Consider the following 19676-nt stretch of genomic DNA (forward strand, 5'->3'; position numbering starts at 1 on the left):
AGGTGCACAACATAATGATTTGACAATTCTATATATTATAGTTTGACAATTCTGTATATTTTGCAGTGCTTGCCATGATAAGTACAGTTACCATCTGTCACTACACAAAGTTATTATGCTATTATTAGCTATATTCTCTATGCTTTACTTTTCATCTCAAAACTTTTTTTTTTATTTATAACTAGAAGTCTATATCTCCTAATCCCTTTCAAGCATTTCACTCATCCCCCTACCCCCACCCCTCTGTCAACCACCAGTTGGTTTTCTGTATTTATGAGCGTTTTAATTTTTTTTTAACGTTTATTTATTTTTGAGAGAGAGAGAAAGTGTGTGTGAGCTAGCGGGGTAGGGGCAGAGACAGAGGGAGACAGAATCTGAAGTAGGCTCCAGGCTTGCCTGACACAGGGCTCAAACTCACAAACCATGATATCGTGACCTGAGCTGAAGTCAGATGCTGAACCGACTGAGCCCCCAGGCGCTGCCTTATGAGTCTGTTTCTGTCTTTGTTTGTTTAGATTCCACATATAAGTGAAATCAAATGGTATTTCCTTTCTTTGAGTTATTTCACTTAGCATAATATCCTCTAGGTCCATTCATGCATGTTGTTGCAAATGGCAAGATCTCTTTGTTATGGCTAAGTAATATTCCATTGTATTCTAATAACATATCTTCTTTATCCATTCATTTTTTGGTAGATATTTGGATTGTTTCCATCCTGGCTATTATAGATAATGCCACAAGGAATGAAGGGGTAGATATATCTTTTCAAATTAGTATTTTTGTTTTCTTTGTTTAAATAGTACTGGAATTACTGGATTATATAGTATTTCTATTTTTATTTTTTGAGGAAACTCGTTGTTGTTTTCCACAGTGGCTGAACCAATTTGTATTCCCATTAACAGTGCAAGAGGGTTCCTTTTTTCCACATCCTAACACTTGTTATTTCTTGTTTGTTTTTTTTTATATTTTTTATTCTAACCATTCTGATTGGTGAGGTAATATCTCATTGTTTTGTCTTGTATTCCCTGATAGTTAGTGATGTTGAGCCTCTTTTCATGTTCCTGTTGCTCATCTGTATGTCTTCTTTGGGGAAAAAATGTCCATTCTAGTCCTCTGCTCATCACAAAACAGCTTTTAATCACAAAACAGCTTTTGCTTCTTAGTTAGAAATGCCCTTAATTGTCATCAGAAGTTTTACAGACTTTTACAGTTTGTACGTTTTTACGAGGTTTTATAAACAATACAGAGCATTCTATAAGGGACAATAAGTGCAAAATAATAGAATTTTAAAGCTGAAAACAATTGAAGAGACGTATATCAGCTTCCTATTTTTATAGATAAGGAAACAGAAGGCAAACTTGACATAATCAAGAGATAAGTTTGAAAATACATAATTTAAATAGGAAAGAAAACTCTTCCAGGGTGTATCATGTGTTTTAATTACCCATTGAAATACTTTGAACAAGTGCAAGCTTATTTTTACTCTATACAAAGAAACGAAAGAAAAATTTATCACTAATGACCTTACTTGCATGTACAGAAGACTAGCACTAGGGAAAGAGTATTTTTAATACAATTGAAAGCTAGTGTGCTGTCATTACTTCTAACAAACATTGACTGCTCACAAATGAGGTAGGCCTGGAGATATAAGGGTGGTATTCTGAGTTAAATATGCAGATGTATATGTCTCAAAACAAGAATGTTTGTGAAATTCTCTTTTGTCAAAATTTATTTCAAATGCTAAGATAGTTTTTAAAAATAATTTTATCCTGCTATTTATAGTTTTCAGTGGTGGGAAGTAGACCAGAACTTCTAGCCTAGACTGGACTTCCAACATAATTGCCTTTTCAACACCACTGTGTGTTCATAACATTATTACTTTGTCAGAAAGCAATGCATATTTTAAAAGTCCATATTAAATTGCCAATTGTATCATGGACTGATGTTTGCATTTGATTAGGCTATCGAATAGTGTGATAGTCAAAAGACCAATTTTGTCTTTTGCATTTATCTTGGAAATCCATTAAAAAATCAATTTGTCAAAAAGGTATAATGAGTTGGAACATTATTTCTGTATTAGATACTCTTGATTTGTTGTATAATTAATTACAACAATTATATTTTCCAGTTGTTTTATAAAAAGTTTACTTTCACTATTTAAAGACATTTTTCTCAACAGGTCTTGGAAAAGACCTATCGTGGCTTCATCCACTTAGGTGGAGTTTTGTGAAATGGTAGAAAATCTTGCAATCCTATTTCTCCCTGCTTAGCATGACATATAACAATTCTGAAATTATATGAGAGTTTCTATCCAACAGATAATTTCTTTGTGCATTTAAATGTGTCAGACTGTTTAAAATTGGTCAATTTCCTATTGAAATGTCTTTATTTACTCATTTACATATTTTCTTTAGTGGTGAATCCAACTCTGTAAAATAAAGTACTTAACTTCAGTGTCACCTAGTGTATTCTCTTTGGTAGACTAATTATCATGATATCTTTATTAATAAGTGTATACCAGTAATTATGTGGACTGATTAATGCCCATTGTATCCACCCCTCTCACTGATCTTTGGGTAATTTATGTAGAGTCCTACTTAAACAAATTTTCATCAGACAGATAATCTCACAAAATTTTACTCCATGTTCTTTAATACAGTCTAAAGTGAAAATGATTAATAAATCCTTTAACATTACTCTGTGGGAAATTGTTTGATTTTTATTTGAAAAATAGCCTACCTTTTACTTGAGCTTTTTTAATAGCCGTTTTGAAGGTTCAATTATAAGAAAATGCTTATCTTCAGGAAAAGTCTTAATGACTAACTTTGGCCTTTAATTCGTTTGATGTATTGTAATCATAATTTTGAAGCTATAAAGATTAAACAATTTCCAGGACATGAATTTTCAAATTATGTTTATCTGGAAAGAGCTGAAAACTTACTGTGGTCAAGAAGATATATTTGAAAATAATCGTTTTCAAGAGACAAAACTATTCTGAGTTTCAAACAGAAAGGAAAAGTAATATCACTAATATTATCACTGGTAACCTAGTATTAACTCTGTTAAAACTACATTCCTGTGTGATTTCTAGCTATCATCATCTATTATTGTAGGATAGCAGGTATTTTGCTAAGAATATGAATTGTATATGTTCACTCATGTTTCACTGAAGATAATATAATAGTGGAATTTTATGTACATGTCTAGATAACTATATACTACATTTCCAATTTCTACCAGTATGATATTTTAGTACTAAAATTGCTTTGTATTTCTAGGTTTACTTTTGGAAGTCCTTTGTTAACATTTAGGATTTCTCATATAAGCACACATACACAAGAGGAAATGATAAAATCTCCATGTTAAACCAGCTTTAAAAATATCACTGGAGACAAAGAATTCACTAGTATTCTAAATGTTTCTTTTAGTACTAAAACTTCATTGAACACTTCACTGTGCTCTGAGAAGAAGCAGCTTACAGATGTAATTGGAAAATAGACTGGTTTTCATTTCTACACACCTCAAGTACCCATTTTTAAAAGAAATGGTAATTTTAAGTGTGGTTTGGGTTTAAATTAGTGCTGGGTTAATAGTTCAGAGGGGGGGAAAAAACATCTGTCAGGACATCTTGATTTTATTTACAAACCTGAATTTAAATAGAAGTGTGTAAAGACTAACTTACATTTAAACGTGATGGGTATGAATTATTGGTGGTCATAAAACATGTAATATAATGTTGTGGCATAAAAATAAACATTGTATGCTGTTTTCACAATAATATTTCTTCCAGGACAGCTATATTTTCATTAGATTTTTTTAAAGAGTCTTCTTGATATTCATTATTGAACTTTACCTAGTAAACACCTATGCTTGACTAGATTCTTTAAAATAATTATTTTAAAAATTGTCACTAATTAATTTGTTAAATATTAATAGGAAATTTTAGTTGTATGTTCCTCTGCCTCTGTTTTTATATTAAAATAATGTGTCCCTGTTCTAGAATTATTACGGTTCATTTGATATGCTTCCCCCCTTATTTTTAGTGGATTATATAGAAAACCTACCATACCTTAAAAAAATAGCTTATCCATAGTGTATACTCAATAATTGAATTTTAGTCCTTGAAGGAACCTGAGTTATCTTCTATTCACATTTTGCTAATAAGAAAGCCTAGCCTAAAGCATTTGAATGATATGTTTTAGATTTTATTTCAATTTCTATACAACAGAGTAAACAAACTTTTGCAATATAACATATTTGTAAATCTGGAGCTAGTTGTTTATCCTCTATAAAAAAGCATCCATCTTCAATTTCATCAGAAAAACTGACGTCTGAGATTGTAGAATCAGATATAAAACAAGAGTAGATTGACCTTGAAGAAGGGTCCTATGGTCTCTCTTAAGGGCTCAGCTGAGTAGTTCCTATTTGTCATCTCTTACGTGTTTGTTTGCAGTGACCTAAACTTGCAAACTGACTCATGCCTGGGCGAGGAAAACTCAATGGAAACTCGTCCTGTATCCCTCAGTCTGTGTGTGATCTCTCCACATTATCTTGCCAGCTAGGTCTTCAGGGTAGCCAGACTCTAATTGTTGCCTCAGGTCTGTCAAGATGTGTGTCTTAAAAGAGAACTGGATAGAGGCTGCATTTCTTAACCCAGTCTGAGAAGTCTCAGTCTCGTTCTGTGTGTTAGAAGAGAGCCACTCACTATCCAGCTCAAACTGAAGGGAAGAGGAGGAAATTCAATACCACCTTTGTGGGACTTGTGGGGAAGAGTATTTTGAAATCATCACAGTGGCCTCAAGGCTTGTGCACGTGTGTGTGTGTGTGTGTGTGTGTGTGTGTGTGTGTGTGTCTTTTTCCCTTGGTGTGCGTTCCTTTGGCCTACAGTCATGACTATGTTTCTTCTATCCTTTAAAAATCAAGACAATCAAACAAATCCTCCCTGAGAACCTGGCATGTTACTTTTCTTTAACTTCTGCCTATCTCTCTTCTTCTTTCTAAAGTATTAACAGAGTAACCCACACTTGGTTTCCCCACTTTCTCCTTCCAGTCACATATGTGCCTGTGTGTTCTGATTTTCTCCCCAGCATTGTTCTGCGATTGCTTTTGATCGTGAATTAGTACTTAGCATCTCTTGTCTTTCTGGAATTTTCCGTGGCATTTGATTTTGTTGCCCACTCTCTAATCCTCCAATCCTTGTCCCATTGTTTGTATAACTTAACCTTCTTTCAGTGTTCCCTTAACCTTTCGATCCCATTTTCCCTGGTTTATGTTACTAATTCGTTTTTTTTTCCTCCCTTTCAATTTTGATAGCCCCAGAATTTTCTTTTCATTCCCCTTCTCATTCTGTATCATCTTCCTGAAGAAAGTCATCTTTGGGTGATAATTCAAAATTCATGTCTTCATCACAAATTTCTTTTCCCAGAACCTCATTCATGTATTTCTACTCTACTTGGCATACATACTGCATGAATCACAGATATCACCCTAGAAATTTGCATTGAAATACGTTAGACATATTTCCATGACAATAATCTATTCCTTCTCTATTTTCTTTCTCCATATTTGTTAACCGTCATTGTCTTCATCTTTTTTTCCTCCCTTACCACCTACCTTTAGTCATCTGTCAACCTCTAGGAATTTAAATTCTGCAACATGATTTCAGTCTGTCTGCTCTTCTCCAGTCTCATTGCTATCACCTTAGGTTGTGTCCTCATGTTCCAGTTCCAGAACTATTTTTCAGTCTTCTTAACATGCCCAGAGTTCTGTTATTTTACCAAGGTTGAACCCAGCTCTGTTTCTACCCTCACATTTACCAAACACTGCCGGTTTTTCAAATTAGCTAATTGAATATTAAACCTAGGACATAGAAAATAATTTCAGTAGTAGTTTTGTAATTTTAAATACTTCTTTGTAAATTATTTTACTTTATTTATTTATTTTTTAATGTTTATTTTTGAGAGAGAGAGAGAGAGAAACATAGTGTGAGTGGGGGAGGGATAGAGAGAGAGGGAGACACAGAATCTGAAGCAGGCTCCAGGCTGTCAGCACAGAGCCTGACACGGGGCTCGAACTCACAAACTGTGAGGTCATGACCTGAGCCGAAGTCAGCCGTTTAACCGACTGAGCCACCCAAGCGCCCCATGTAAATTATTTTAAAAGTACAGTTTAATCACTCTCATTGAATGTTGTATATAAAAATGCATATATATTTTTATAGGAATCAGATTCATTAATCATTCATGTACTCAATAAGCGTTTATTAATCACCTTGTCTATATGACAGACACAAAACACAAAAAAAATAGGCCAAAGATAACTGGCATGAGTTAAATGATTGCCTATGAGCAACTCATAGTCTTGTTAAAGAGACAGACACATAGATACTAACACTGCATTGTAATAGCTGCTAAACAAAGAAGTATTACAAAGTTCTAAGAGCCCTAAGGAGAGAATAGCTTACATCTGAGAAAATTGAAAAGGTATCTAGACTGTATTATCTAAAGCTGGATTATGAAGAAAGAATAAGAGTCTATCTGACAAATAATTGGGAGAAGAATGTTTTACACAGAAAACAATGCCAGCAAGAGCGAAGAACAGCATGTTTTATAAGGAACTGTGTGACCAAGGATCTTGAACTTTATGTATATGGGAGTTTGTTCTATGTGTTTAGACAGAAGAGTCAGTTAAGCATATTTGTGCTCACTTAGGTAATTCTAAAAATTTGTGGGGCAGATTGTAGGGATAAGAGATGGAGGCAGGGAGACTAGTTAGGAAGCTTGTGTAAAAATCTAGGTGGAAGATGGTGAGAACTCAGATTGAGATGTTGACCTTGCAAAGTAGTAAAAAGGGGAAAAACAGAAGAACTGAATAGAATCACATTATAGCCTGAAGAAAAACCTGAATTCTACCTATACATCATATGTGTGTTTCTGTATTTTGTTTCTGTTTTGAACTATAGGCATGGGATGTTGAGCTGGAAAGATCTGCAGAATCCTGGGCGGAAAGTTGTTTGTGGGAACACGGACCTGCAAGCCTACTTCCATCAATTGGGCAGAATTTGGGAGCCCACTGGGGAAGGTAGTGTAAAGTGTAACTTTTTTGTTTTTGAAAACATAAGTGATTGAAATACTTATTAATTCATTAATGAGAAATTTTCTGAGGCTTAAAGCCAAAAAACAAAGCAAATAATCACACCAACAAAATAAAAGTAATAGCAGAAAAACCAGCAATATGTTAGACTTAGTTTTTGTTTTAAACCATTGATGTAGTGGTAACGTAATGGGCATAGTACTTACGATTAATAACTTACACAAGAATCTCTCTCTACCAGACTTTATCAGTACATTTTGCAATATTTGATTTTATTTTTTCTCCAATTTTACTCACTTTGTGGTTATTTTCTCTCAAATAGATACAGACCCCCAACATTTCATGTACAAGCATGGTATGATGAAGTGAGAGACTTTAGCTACCCGTATGAACACGAATGCAACCCGTATTGTCCATTCAGATGTTCTGGACCTGTGTGTACTCATTATACACAGGTATGTTTTGGGTATATTACGCCTCATTTTTCTAAGTTGAGTTTGTGTAACTGCAGCAGAATTTACACAACTGAATTTACATACTGAACGTGGATGTCTTTCTTAGTGAATTTGGTATGGTTATTGAAAAAAGATATTGATGTCTGTAGAATAGGTTTATCAATTTCTATAAAAGATAAAAGTAATTATTAGAAAAAGTCCAAAAGTCAGTTTAAAAAAAAGACATTATCTTGGGACACCTGGGTGGTTCAGTCTGTTGAGCGACCAATTTCGACTCAGCTCATGATCTTGTGGTTTGTGAGTTCGAGCCCCACATAGGTCTTGCTGCTGGCAACGCAGAGCTTGCTTCTGATGCTGTGTTCCCCGTCTCTCTCTGCCCCTCACCCCCCCACAAAAATAAACAAACATTCTAAATAAAGATGTTATTTCAATGATTTTACATGTAAAACATGTTTAGTCTGGCCTCAGGAAATGCAAACGGGAGGAATTTACCATCTTCAGTATTTTTTATTTTCCAAAGAATAAAACTATAGGTTATTTACCACGACATTCAATATTGACCTGTGTGCAGCATTTACCTGTTTTTTTTATTCATTGTTCACATTTCGTATTGGATAAGTTCTAAACCTCTAAATTGAACAACAAAAGGTGGATTCAACTAGGTAAACCACAGACCTGAGTTACTAGCATTTTTATGGCTGACTGTTAGTGAATATAAAGCAAATTGTTCTGTCTACCTTTGCATGTGACAAGATTAAGATCAGTGGTGAATTCCATAATAACCAGTGGTGCCGTGAAAAATACACATTATATTAGAAATTGAACCCATAAATTTTTGTTCCAATACAGTTTAAGATGTGAATTCTGTTCCTTTGTTAGGTAAGCTTTTTCATGGAAACATTAACATAGCATTTAGGTTTGTGAGGATGTCACTTTTGAGCTATTTAGTTTTGAACTATTTAAATGTGTATTTTGAAGATGCTTACTTTTTATAGTTAGAGTTATTTACTCATAGCACTCTTCTTCCGATTGAATTAAACCCTGCCCAAAGCCTCAGGAAAAATATCCTTTTGACATTGCCTTATTTCATCTTAAATGATAAAGATTCATTTCTCAAGTTCAGTTTTATACATTTCTCTCTGATATATATTGTTGTCTTCATCTCGGCCTACTTTTTCCAAGCTTTTTGGGGTTTTTTTGTTGTTGTTTTGTTTTTTTAAATTTAAATTCAAGTTAACATACAGTGTAGTCTTGGCTTCAGGAGTAGAACCCAGTGATTCATCTCTTACATATAACACCTGGTGCTCATCCCAAAAAGTGCTCTGTTTAATGCCCATCACCCATTTAACCCATCCCTGTACCCAATGCCCCTCCAAGAAACCCTCAGTTTGTTCTCTGTATTTGAGTCTCTTATGGTGTGCCTCCCTTTCTGTTTTTATCTTAATTTTCCTTCCCCTTCCCCTTCCCCTATGGTCATGTGTTGAGTTTCTCAAATTCCACAGATGAGTGAACTCATATATCTTTCTCTGACTCACTTACTTTGCTTACCATAGTATCCTCTAGTTCCATCCACATTGTTGCAAATGGCAAGATTTCATTCTTTTTCATCGCTGAGTAGTATTCCATTGTGTATATATTTTCTTTTCTCTAATGTAGGTGGTGTGGGCAACAAGTAACAGAATAGGCTGTGCCATTAATTTGTGTCATAACATGAACATTTGGGGGCAAATATGGCCTAAAGCTGTCTACTTGGTGTGCAACTATTCCCCAAAGTAAGTAGACAAAACATTATTTTTATATGTAAATTTGTATATATGTATTATCATATATATATAGTTGAGTATATTGCTTTAACTCAGTTTACTTAATATGGCAACAGTTATGGTTGCCTGATGCATAACCTCAGCCCTTAAAAGAAATATGAAAATTGAAAATATGATCTTTCTCAACACAGGGATTATATTTTTATGACTTCAGTTTTACATATTATTATATTCCACAGGTATTTTTAATAATTTGGATTTATTAGAGAAAAGCATCTATAGATTAACTGAGAAATATATTTTCACCTGTGTAAAGACCATTGAATGATTATGTTGAAAATATTACAACTGTACTTAGGGTCAAATCTAAGTCTAAAGTCTGTTTATTAAAACGAATGGAATATAGATGAATATCCCATAATAGAGTTCGGTGTTCTGTAAAAGTTTAATTTTGTAATTTTTAACAATGTACATAACAATTACTTAGAATATTTTCAAAATAATAAGGCAGCAGTTTACATAGAAACCTAGTAACCAAAGGGACTCCGATGAAAAATATAAATGATTTAAATATGCATACCAAAGTCGTTATTTAGAAGATAGTAATATTTTATAGTGTCTCATAAATTATGTTATTAGACTACCTCTTACTAGAGTGGATCTTCTCTTTAAGGGGAAACTGGTGGGGTCACGCCCCCTATAAACATGGACGGCCCTGTTCTGCCTGCCCACCTAGTTTTGGAGGAGGCTGCAGAGAAAATCTATGCTACAAAGGTATGTGCTATTGTGTCACAGTATTCAGTTTGATTTATATTTTAATCCAACATCTGCATTAATTTGTACTTGAAAGGCAAAAAGCATATTTAATTATTACTTACAAAGTTTCCAGAACTCTATTTAAAAGATCTGAAGCCATTAAAAATATTTTAAAAATATATGAATGTCTATTATAGCAAATTTGTATTTAAAAGAAAGTTTCATCATTATTCCACATAACCACTTCTAATTCTACTTTGAGATTATCCTAGAGTGACAAGTATATTTGCATTTTTAAAAGCGATCTTGATATATTATTGACTACAGTTGTTTTCACAAGTGTCTTCATTTTTGAAGGATTTAGCAATCTAATGCAATTTATTTTTAACACTTTAAAAGTTTTTGCCCATATACCTATCCATGAATGTTACTGAATGATGGTCAATGAATTGCACTAACTCTCTGCTTCTTGCTACAGAGTATATAATCTCTTGTGGCCAACATGACAAATAAAAAAGATAAAATAGTATTGTAAAACTATTGTAAAAGTAGTGCTCTGAAATGCATTTAATGTCCTAAAATGTGCATATAAATACAGTGTCCTGTTTACAGCACATGAAGAGCAAACTTAGATGATAAAGCTTTGTAAAACTTCCACTCTTGTTGGGCATTTCTACTCCCTTGTACTTTTTTCTTCATGATGACCAAATGAAGATTAATGTAGACTAAGTGTTTTAGAAAACATGAATAAATGCAGCTCTTTTTCAGTATTCATAAAGAGATGTGCCTTTTTTTCCCCTTGATGACTGAGTGCTCATTAGTATAATGAGCAGACAAGAAGTAACAGTATAGTATTTCACTGTTATATGAGCCATTTTGCATTCCTGGAAGCATTTTTCATTGTGTGTGAGTCTGTTTTCCATTTTTGGCCATCCCTAAACCTCCGACTTACTTGCCCCTTCACCAGTGGCCACTATTTTACTTAAAACTGACTTTCCTCTGAAGTCATACTTCCCTTTTCTAGGTTCGGAGTCCTTGGACATACATGAAAATAACACACCTTTCCAAATTGTGCCACTGTTAAGCCCTTGATATAAATAACCTGGAAAAAAATTAAACTCATAAATTTCTGCATTTTGAATTTCCTTCTAAAAGAGGAAAACCTTTCCGTGGAAACTGATATTGTAGTAAATTAAAAGGGCATGTCAGTCCTTCTTTAAGCTAAATTTCCTATTGGGAGAATTTTAAATGTGATGCTTTTGGAAATTTTAAATGTGATTCTCCTAAAAATATGATTTCATGTCATAGGAAAGCCCTGACTTCATCAGATCACTAGGTAGACTTCATGGTGGCATTATGAAAGGCAATCACTGATACCACTCTTAAATATAAATCAAAGTTTAGAAATGACTCCATTTAGTATTAGCCGATTTTTTTCATTTATTAAGCATAAATGAATCAAGAGCTCAAAGGCTTATCCATGTATTTTATTTACTCCAGCGCACTACATAAGATCACCACCTCAAGCCAAAATCTGTGCCAAGAAACTACAGATTTTTCTAGTTTTAAATGTTACACAGGCATATAAAGGTATACCTTTATTTGATGATTTGTGCACATTTAAGGTGGATTCATATTTCTTACATCCATTCTCTCTAACAGAAGGATCAGACAGGTATTACCCTCCTCAAGAAGAAGAAACAAATGAAATTGAACGGCAGCAGTCACAAGTCCGGGACACCCACGTTCAGACAAGAGCAGATGATAGCAACAGAAATGAAGTCATAAGCACACAGCAAATGTGTAAGAGCTCTGCATTATTTACAAAAATGTTAAAGTTTATGTAGATGACAGTTGGACATTTTTAGAGTGGCAAAGCTTGATGAATTGTAGTGACTTATACATTACCTAAATTATTTTGGGGTATATATATATATATATATATATATATATATATATATATATTTTTTTTTTTTTTTTTTACTTTTCAGCCCAAATTGTTTCTTGTGAAGTAAGATTAAGAGATCAGTGCAAGGGAACAACCTGCAATAGGTAATGTTTATCCTTATTTTCAAAATTACCTGACAAAATACAAGTAATATTTTTATTTCACACTAACATTCAGAGAAACTAAGTTTTGTTCCTGATTTCTTTCATCTAGATATGAATGCCCTGCTGGCTGTTTGGATAGTAAAGCCAAAGTTATTGGCAGTGTACATTATGAAATGGTAAGTATAATAAATATAATGATTTTGGAACAGGATCTTTCTATATAAAGTTTGATTTTTTTAATGCAAACATAATGATTTATATGAAGTATAGATATTTTGCTCAGATATGTTTGTTTAAAGTCATTTAAGTAATAGCTAGTCATGTCCTATGTAGCAATCTTAGTGTTTTAATATTCTTTTCTCCCTTCTTTTTTCTCTAAGCAATCCAGCATTTGTAGAGCCGCAATTCATTATGGCATAATAGACAATGATGGTGGTTGGGTGGATATCACTAGACAAGGAAGAAAACATTATTTCATCAAATCCAATAGAAATGGTGTTCAGACAATTGGGTAAGTACCCAAATGACCTTTTGGATGAGATGATTTTAAATCTTAATAATGAGTTGACAAATTCTTTTAGAACAAAGCATAGAAGAATTTATAGAGAAGTTTGGTAATTGTCATTTCAGCTCACTTCAGCTGTGTAATTTCAAAGACAAAAAGGAGCCAAAGTATCTAAATTCAACGTTGAACATTTTCTGCTTATAAAGAACATGCTAAATAAAGCTCCACATTTTCTGGAGTTTCATTGAGGATGTATAGATTTACAGTTATCCCTAATGTAAAGCAACAGATTTTTCAGCTATAAAATAAAATAGCTCAGAGAAGGCTAATTGTTTTGTGTACTTTCCTGCCCTGTTTATGGAAAATGGATTATTTCATGCAACAGTAACTTTGCTAATAAGATAAACTATATTAGTAGGTAAAAGAGCATTTTGAAAAGTTCTCTAAAATGTAAATGTATACTATGTACCTTTTGTCCATCTAAATGTAATTTAACTCAACATAAAAGCATTAACTTTTGAAATGTTTCTCATATTAAATATATGAAACATATTATTTTAGAGCACTGCATATTTTGATATAAACTCTATACAAGTTAGAAAAATGTGGCCTTTTGAAATAACTGTAGTGTGTTTCTTCTGTGTAAAAAATAAACTTTGAACCTCATATGGAATTCCTTTTCTTAGGATGTATGACATAGTTTCTTTCCTTTGTTAACTATACAATTGCGTGACTCCACAGTGGAGGATTCATAATGATAAGAAAGAATTTATTAAAAACTCTTGAAAATTTGATGGAATGTTATTCTATGTAAATAATTTTGTTCAAAGGCTTTATGGATGGTTTTCAGTGCTTAGCAATCTCTCTTAAGCAAGAGCTGTATAGAAGCATTTATTGATTGGCTTATTAATTCAGTAAAATGTATTAATTACCTTCAATGAATAACAAAAGTTATGACCTTCAGTAAGCCAAACATTGGATTCAAGAAAATTGATCCTATTTACTTTTTTTTGTTTGAACTTAATTTTTGTTTATTACAGAAACTTGAAACATGAAGGGTGTGTCCTATTAAAATACTATCACAAATAAGCTTTATCTTTTGTAGTAGATATTTTTCTGAAACTCTGGGTATAATTAAGCCAATTAAAAATTTTGATATATAATGGAATACCTATTCTTCTATCCTGCTTTTTAATGATGCATACAATAAGGAGGAATTCATTCATTGTTGACATTTTACTAGGTACCGGGGGAACAAAAAAATGAATAACACACATTCCTTTAGGTACTTATGATCTAAAAGTCTTTTAACGCTACTTTGTATTTACCATTGTGAGAGTTTAAATAGTTCTGTTCTATGGTGACAGGGAATTAGTATAGTTAGAGTTTTAATTTTAATAGGAAACAAATATGTAGATATAAATCTATGTGGCTTTATGCTATTATCTATATGTTTTTGAGATTAGTCATGAGAAGAGATCCTCTTCTAATATTAAGAATGATTAATTTGGTTCGTATTGATTTGGTTCATACTTGAAGTTAATATGGACTTAACATAAAATAGATGATGTATTCTTACACTACAGCTTATTTAGATATTTAAGTAAGAATGTTTAAGAAGAAACAAAGTATTCATAGACTGAAAAAATACCAGAAATTATGTTGATGATGATGCATCTAAAAAATGATTGACATTTTTATGTTCTTATTTTCAGCAAATATCAGTCTGCTAATTCCTTCACAGTCTCTAAAGTAACAGGTTAGCACTTTTTTAAACCTTATTTTCTTACCACCCTGTTGCATGTTATTATTGCCAAAGAGTTGCTTATTGTCTTGTGTTTTAATTCTTCAGTTCAGGCTGTCACTTGTGAAACAACTGTGGAACAGCTCTGTCCCTTTCATAAGCCTGCTTCACATTGCCCAAGGTAATGTTTTCTAAATTGTCTCCTTATTCTTGACCAGTGAACATACGTGGATTGGGCTTTTACTCTGTGATAACTGTTTTTGCCTGGACTTCTGCTGTCTCCAGGATTTGAAGGGTATATGGTCTTGTGAATGGATAGAATTATCCATTTATAATTGTGGTCTTGAACTGCGAAGCAAAAGGGAGCATGGTTCATCACGAACTCCCTGCTATCCAGACACTCCTAGTGTGCTTTCTCCAAACACCAGAGTGCTTTTGTCTGTTCCATAATACCAGGGCTGTGCGTGTATTCTGTATGTTCACATATCTTAGTCTGCCCAGGCTGCTGTAACAAGATACCATAGACTGGGGGGGAGGTGTAAAAAATAGAAATTTATTTTCACGTAATTCTGGGTAATTCTGGAAGCTGGAGACGAGATCAAGGTGTTGGCAGTTTTGGTTTCTTCTGAAGCCTGTCTCCTTGTTGCCAGATGGTACCTTCTCTTTGTGTCCTCACAAGGCAGGGGAGGTAGGTTGAGAGAGACAGAAAGAGAGAGAGAGAGGAGAGACTCTCCTTTCTTGGGATCAAGGCCCAACCCTGATGATCTCATTTAACCTTAATTAACTCCATAAAGGCCCATCTCCAAATACCATCACAATGGGAGTTGGGCTTCAACATATGAATCTGGGGGGACACAAACATTCAGTCTGCAACAAGTCATTACCACTGAATGACACACATATTTTTAAGTATTTCCATCCACTTCCTAAATTAGATAAATCTAATTGAGATTGGTATGTCAAAAAGCCCATCTTCTGCCTTTCTTTTATTTTTGTTTTGTATACTGTCTTTTTAAAAATTATAATGGAGTTTATCTACTATACACTAATGAAAGAGTGCTTCTGGGGCACCTGGGTACCTCAGTCGGTTAAGCGTCTGACTTTGGCTCAGGTCATGATCTCACGGTTTGTGAGTTCGAGCCCCACATCGGGCTCTGTGCTCAAGCCTGGAGCCTGCTTTGAATTCTGTGTTTCTGTCTCTCTCTGCCCCTCCCCCGCTTGCACTCTGCCTCTCTCGTTCTCTCTCAAAAATAAACATTAAAAAAAAAAAGTGCTTCATTTACCTTGACCACACTAAGGTGAAAATTGTTAGAAGTATTATGGCTATAAGTCATAATCGTACATAGGAAAAATGAAGAAGTTCTTTTCATACCTACTCTTTCCACATTTTTTCCATTAATACAAGGAAATCACATATTAATTCCAAGAACCAATACTGAGATTTGAGATAGAATTATAATTGATAAACTGTAGTTACTAAAAAAACTGAAGGAGCTCACTTTTTATGGAAAAGTTTATTTTGGAAAAGTTTCATCGCTTAGCCTTTTATTTTTAAAAAATTTTTTAATGTTTATTTATTTTTGAGAGCATGAGTGGGGGAGGGGCAGAAAGAGAAGGAGACACAGAATCTGAAGCAGACTCCAGTCTCTGAGCAGTCCGCACAGTGTCTGATGTGGGGCTCGAACTGACGAGCTGCGAGATCATGACCTGAGCTGAAGTCAGACGCATAACCGACTGAACCACCTAGGCACTCCTTCACTTAGCCTTTTAAAACTAAGGTAATATTTTACTTAATAATATTGGTTGTTTACAAGGCAATAGAAGACTGTGATGATGTAAGAAGTGGGTACTTCTTGGGGCACCTATGTGGCTCAGTCGGTTAAGCGTCCAACTTAGGCTGAGGTCATGATCTCATGGTTCTCATGATCTCATGATCTCATGTGAGTTCAAGTGCCGTGTCAAGCTCTGTGCTGACAGCTCAGAGCCTGGAGCCTCCTTCAGATTCTGTGTCTCCCTCACTCTCTGCCCCTTCTCCACTCATTCTGTCTCCATCTCTCATAAATAATTTAGAATTATCCATTAATAAATATTTATGAAATACCGACTATGTACAGTATAATGCTAGGCCCTCTCAGCCATGTGACTAGGCTATGAAGACCGAATAGTAAGGATAATCCCGATAGAGTATTCCAGCATAAAGCCTTCCTCTAGTAGATGCTAAGTAAATGGCAATTTTAATATCTGTGGCATAAATTTATAGTAATATTGTTCCAAAATAAACAGAAAATCACTCAAGTAGACTGTTAATACATTTTTCCTGTTTCTTTGGTTATTCCAGAAAGGGAAATATTGCCCCAAAAGAAAAACTCTTCTAGTTAAATTTTATCTTTTACTGCTACCAACGTAACAAATTGGTAGAAGTAATGATTTATACATAATTTTGACCTTACGTAGTCTGGAAATTCACCCTTCTGTTTCCTTTTAGAGACTACTGAAACAAAGGGTTGTCTTTTCTCATATAAAAATTGTAACAGTGTCATAAATTATGTTATAACACATTATTTATATGACAGTTTATAACTTTTAGGGAACCATGTGGTTGGTACATCTGTTTAAGAATTTCATATAACTTAAGTAAGTTGAGACATAAATCTTTTGGGGAGAAAATGCCCAGGGCAAATAAACGAAAGGAAATTAACTCAAGATGAGCATGAAGAAACAATATTTACCTGTATAGTTGTGTCCTTGAGAGGTTCCATAGCTGATAGAATAGACCCAAATAAGCAATCTCTATGATTCAGTACCATAACCTTATAAGTATCATGTGTTTGTGTGTGTTATTAGAAATCTTTTTTTCTGGCCTGGGGATGACACATGGAGGGGGAGGGCAGAAATCATATCATGCTTAACATGTATCTATAAATAATCAGAGCTTTGAAGCCTATTGAATGTCCAAGATGTAAAAGCAGGTGTCACTAAAATGTTGATACATTTTTATTCAATGCTTATAAGTAAATTGTATACAAAAGAATGTTTACCAGGTCACTGTCTACATTCTTAGTAACACATAACAAGGTGTTATAACCAGAGATTAGAACACAATCAAGTAAAAACCTCCTTCAGTCTATCTTTGATCTGAACTTGCCTAAGTAGAAACTATCTCAGTTTGGAGCTACTCACCTTGGCCTTCCACAAACCAAGTGCCAAATATGGTCAAGGTAGAGCCAGCACAGTATGATCCTAAGGGCTGAGCACCTATTACTACCATAGGATGGGCAGTGAATGCCCAACTGTTCTCAAACACACATAGAAAATTTCACATTCAATGGGGACAACTTTCCTCCTATAGAAACCCCCAACAGCATCTTTTATAAAAATCAACTCTTTAATTTAAAGTTATAAAACTCATTTATTTATATTTAAATGATTCTGGTTTAGATGCTATAAGAAGCATATATCCTCTAAAGTAAACAGTATTATACAGATTTTAGAAATAAGAAATGCAGCTATTTCTTAAAAGCTATCTTAGGAAGGAGTTGCTTCAGTTGGTAAAGGTAGTTGCAATTGAAGTATTTTTAGAATACTTTGGGGAAGGGGCCCCTGACTGACTTAGTGGGTTGAGCCTCTGACTTCAGGTCAGGTCATGAATTCACGGTTTGTGGGTTTGAGCCCCCTGTCAGACTCTTTGCTGACAACTCAGAGCCTGGAGCCTGCTTTGGATTCTGTGTCTCTCTCTTTCTCTGCCCCTCCCCTGCTCACAATCTGTCTCACTCTCTCAAAAATAAATAAACATTAAAAAAAGAGTTTATAATACTTTTGGTAAAATCATTGATTCCTTCATCAGACAGTGATTTTCATGTAATCATTTTGTTGAGACTCTGACTTATTTACTAAAATGAATTCCCTTTTTTCCAGATGTAGTTTTTAATGTCCTTTTATGTGTGTGTGTGTGTGTGTGTGTGTGTGTGTGTGTGTGTGAATCAAAGAGCCCATTGATTTAAAAAAAAAAAGTGCCACTTGATAGTTTTTTAAACTCTCAGAGTGGAGTTTTTAATCATGTGATTGATTGAACAGTGATAATTGGATCCTATATGGAAATAAAAAGCTTTTGGAAATGTTATTTATTTTTTATTTAAAAATTTTTAATGTTTATTTTTAAGTGAGAGAGAGATAGAGCATGAGTGGGGGAGGGGTAGAGAGAGAGGGAGACACAGAATCTGAAGCAGGCTCCAGGCTCCAAGCTGACAGCAGTAAGCATGACACGGAGCTCGAACTCATGAGCCTTGAGATCATGACCTGAGCAGCCAAAGTCAGACGTTTCATCGACTGAGCCACCCACGTGTCCCTTGGAAATGTTATTTAAATGAGCTAAGCCAATCAGATATCAGTAAGGCAATAGGATATCTGGAGAAAGAATATTCCATGCTCAGAGAAAGATAAGTGCAAAGGCCCTGAGGAAGAGCCTATTTTTGTATGTTTGAGAAGTGACAGGCCAATATGACTGGATCTGGGGGAAGAAGTGGAAGAGGAGGAGGATATGGAGTCAGAAAGATAATGGGGGGACAGGATATGCAGGACTTATTGGCCATTGTAAGGATTTTTTTCATTTATTCTGAACGAGATGGAAAGCCACTAGAATATTTGGAGCAGAAGAATGATATGATTGGTCTTGTGTGCTTTAATTCAAGTGGGAAAAAAACCAACACTGGAAGGAGCAAGGTTGGAAGCAGGGAGATCATAGGAAAGCCTATAGCAGTAAGCTAGACACCAGATGATAAAGTCTGGAGCTATAGTAACTGAGGTGTTTAGGGATGCTCTGATTTTATTTCATGGATGACCAATAGAAATTGCTGGCGGACTGAATGTAAGGTGTGAGATAAAGAGAGGGATTGAAGCTAGAATAAAGTTTTTGGCCTGAGGATCTGAAATAATGGAGTCGCCATTTATTGTATGAAGCCTACATAAGGAACAGATATGGGGACTGGAGGAAAAGATTAGGAATTTGGTTGTAAACACCCTTAGTTTGAAATTGTTATTAGATTTTAGTGGAGATATTGAATAAGCAATAGGACACAAATTTGGAACTAGGAGGTCTCAACTGGGGATACATATTTGGAAATCAGTAACTTATAATCATAATTAAAACCATGGAATTGAAGGATATACCAAAGATGTGGACATAGAAGAAAGAAGCTAGATGTGTGAGTCAGACAATGAGTCAGTTTTTCAAGTTACCTGTTTATTAAATCCTACAGAAACATTGGGTACAGTTCCCAGATACTGAGAGATACAACCTGATGTGTCTTTCT

At 34.4% G+C, this 19676-nt stretch overlaps 1 protein-coding gene across 2 annotated transcripts in view; it reads left to right on the forward strand.

Annotated features, from left to right (window-relative positions):
* Nucleotides 1-19676, forward strand: part of CRISPLD1 (cysteine rich secretory protein LCCL domain containing 1) — a 48201-nt gene that overhangs the window by 19612 nt on the left and 8913 nt on the right. Inside the window, exons 3-12 of one of the 2 annotated variants that reach the window (XM_019453310.2) lie at nucleotides 6962-7080; nucleotides 7415-7547; nucleotides 9204-9319; nucleotides 9984-10084; nucleotides 11729-11869; nucleotides 12058-12118; nucleotides 12228-12294; nucleotides 12499-12629; nucleotides 14339-14382; nucleotides 14476-14548. In XM_019453310.2, coding sequence (XP_019308855.1) covers nucleotides 6962-7080; nucleotides 7415-7547; nucleotides 9204-9319; nucleotides 9984-10084; nucleotides 11729-11869; nucleotides 12058-12118; nucleotides 12228-12294; nucleotides 12499-12629; nucleotides 14339-14382; nucleotides 14476-14548 — 986 coding nt within the window. Of the gene's footprint in view, nucleotides 1-6961; nucleotides 7081-7414; nucleotides 7548-9203; nucleotides 9320-9983; nucleotides 10085-11728; nucleotides 11870-12057; nucleotides 12119-12227; nucleotides 12295-12498; nucleotides 12630-14338; nucleotides 14383-14475; nucleotides 14549-19676 lie in introns of those variants that run through there. The other variant, XM_019453311.2, reaches the window with a different exon arrangement.

Source organism: Panthera pardus, unplaced genomic scaffold (genome assembly GCF_024362965.1).
Source record: "Panthera pardus isolate Hobbes unplaced genomic scaffold, ASM2436296v1 HiC_scaffold_7, whole genome shotgun sequence".
NCBI classification, from domain to species: Eukaryota; Metazoa; Chordata; class Mammalia; order Carnivora; family Felidae; genus Panthera; species Panthera pardus.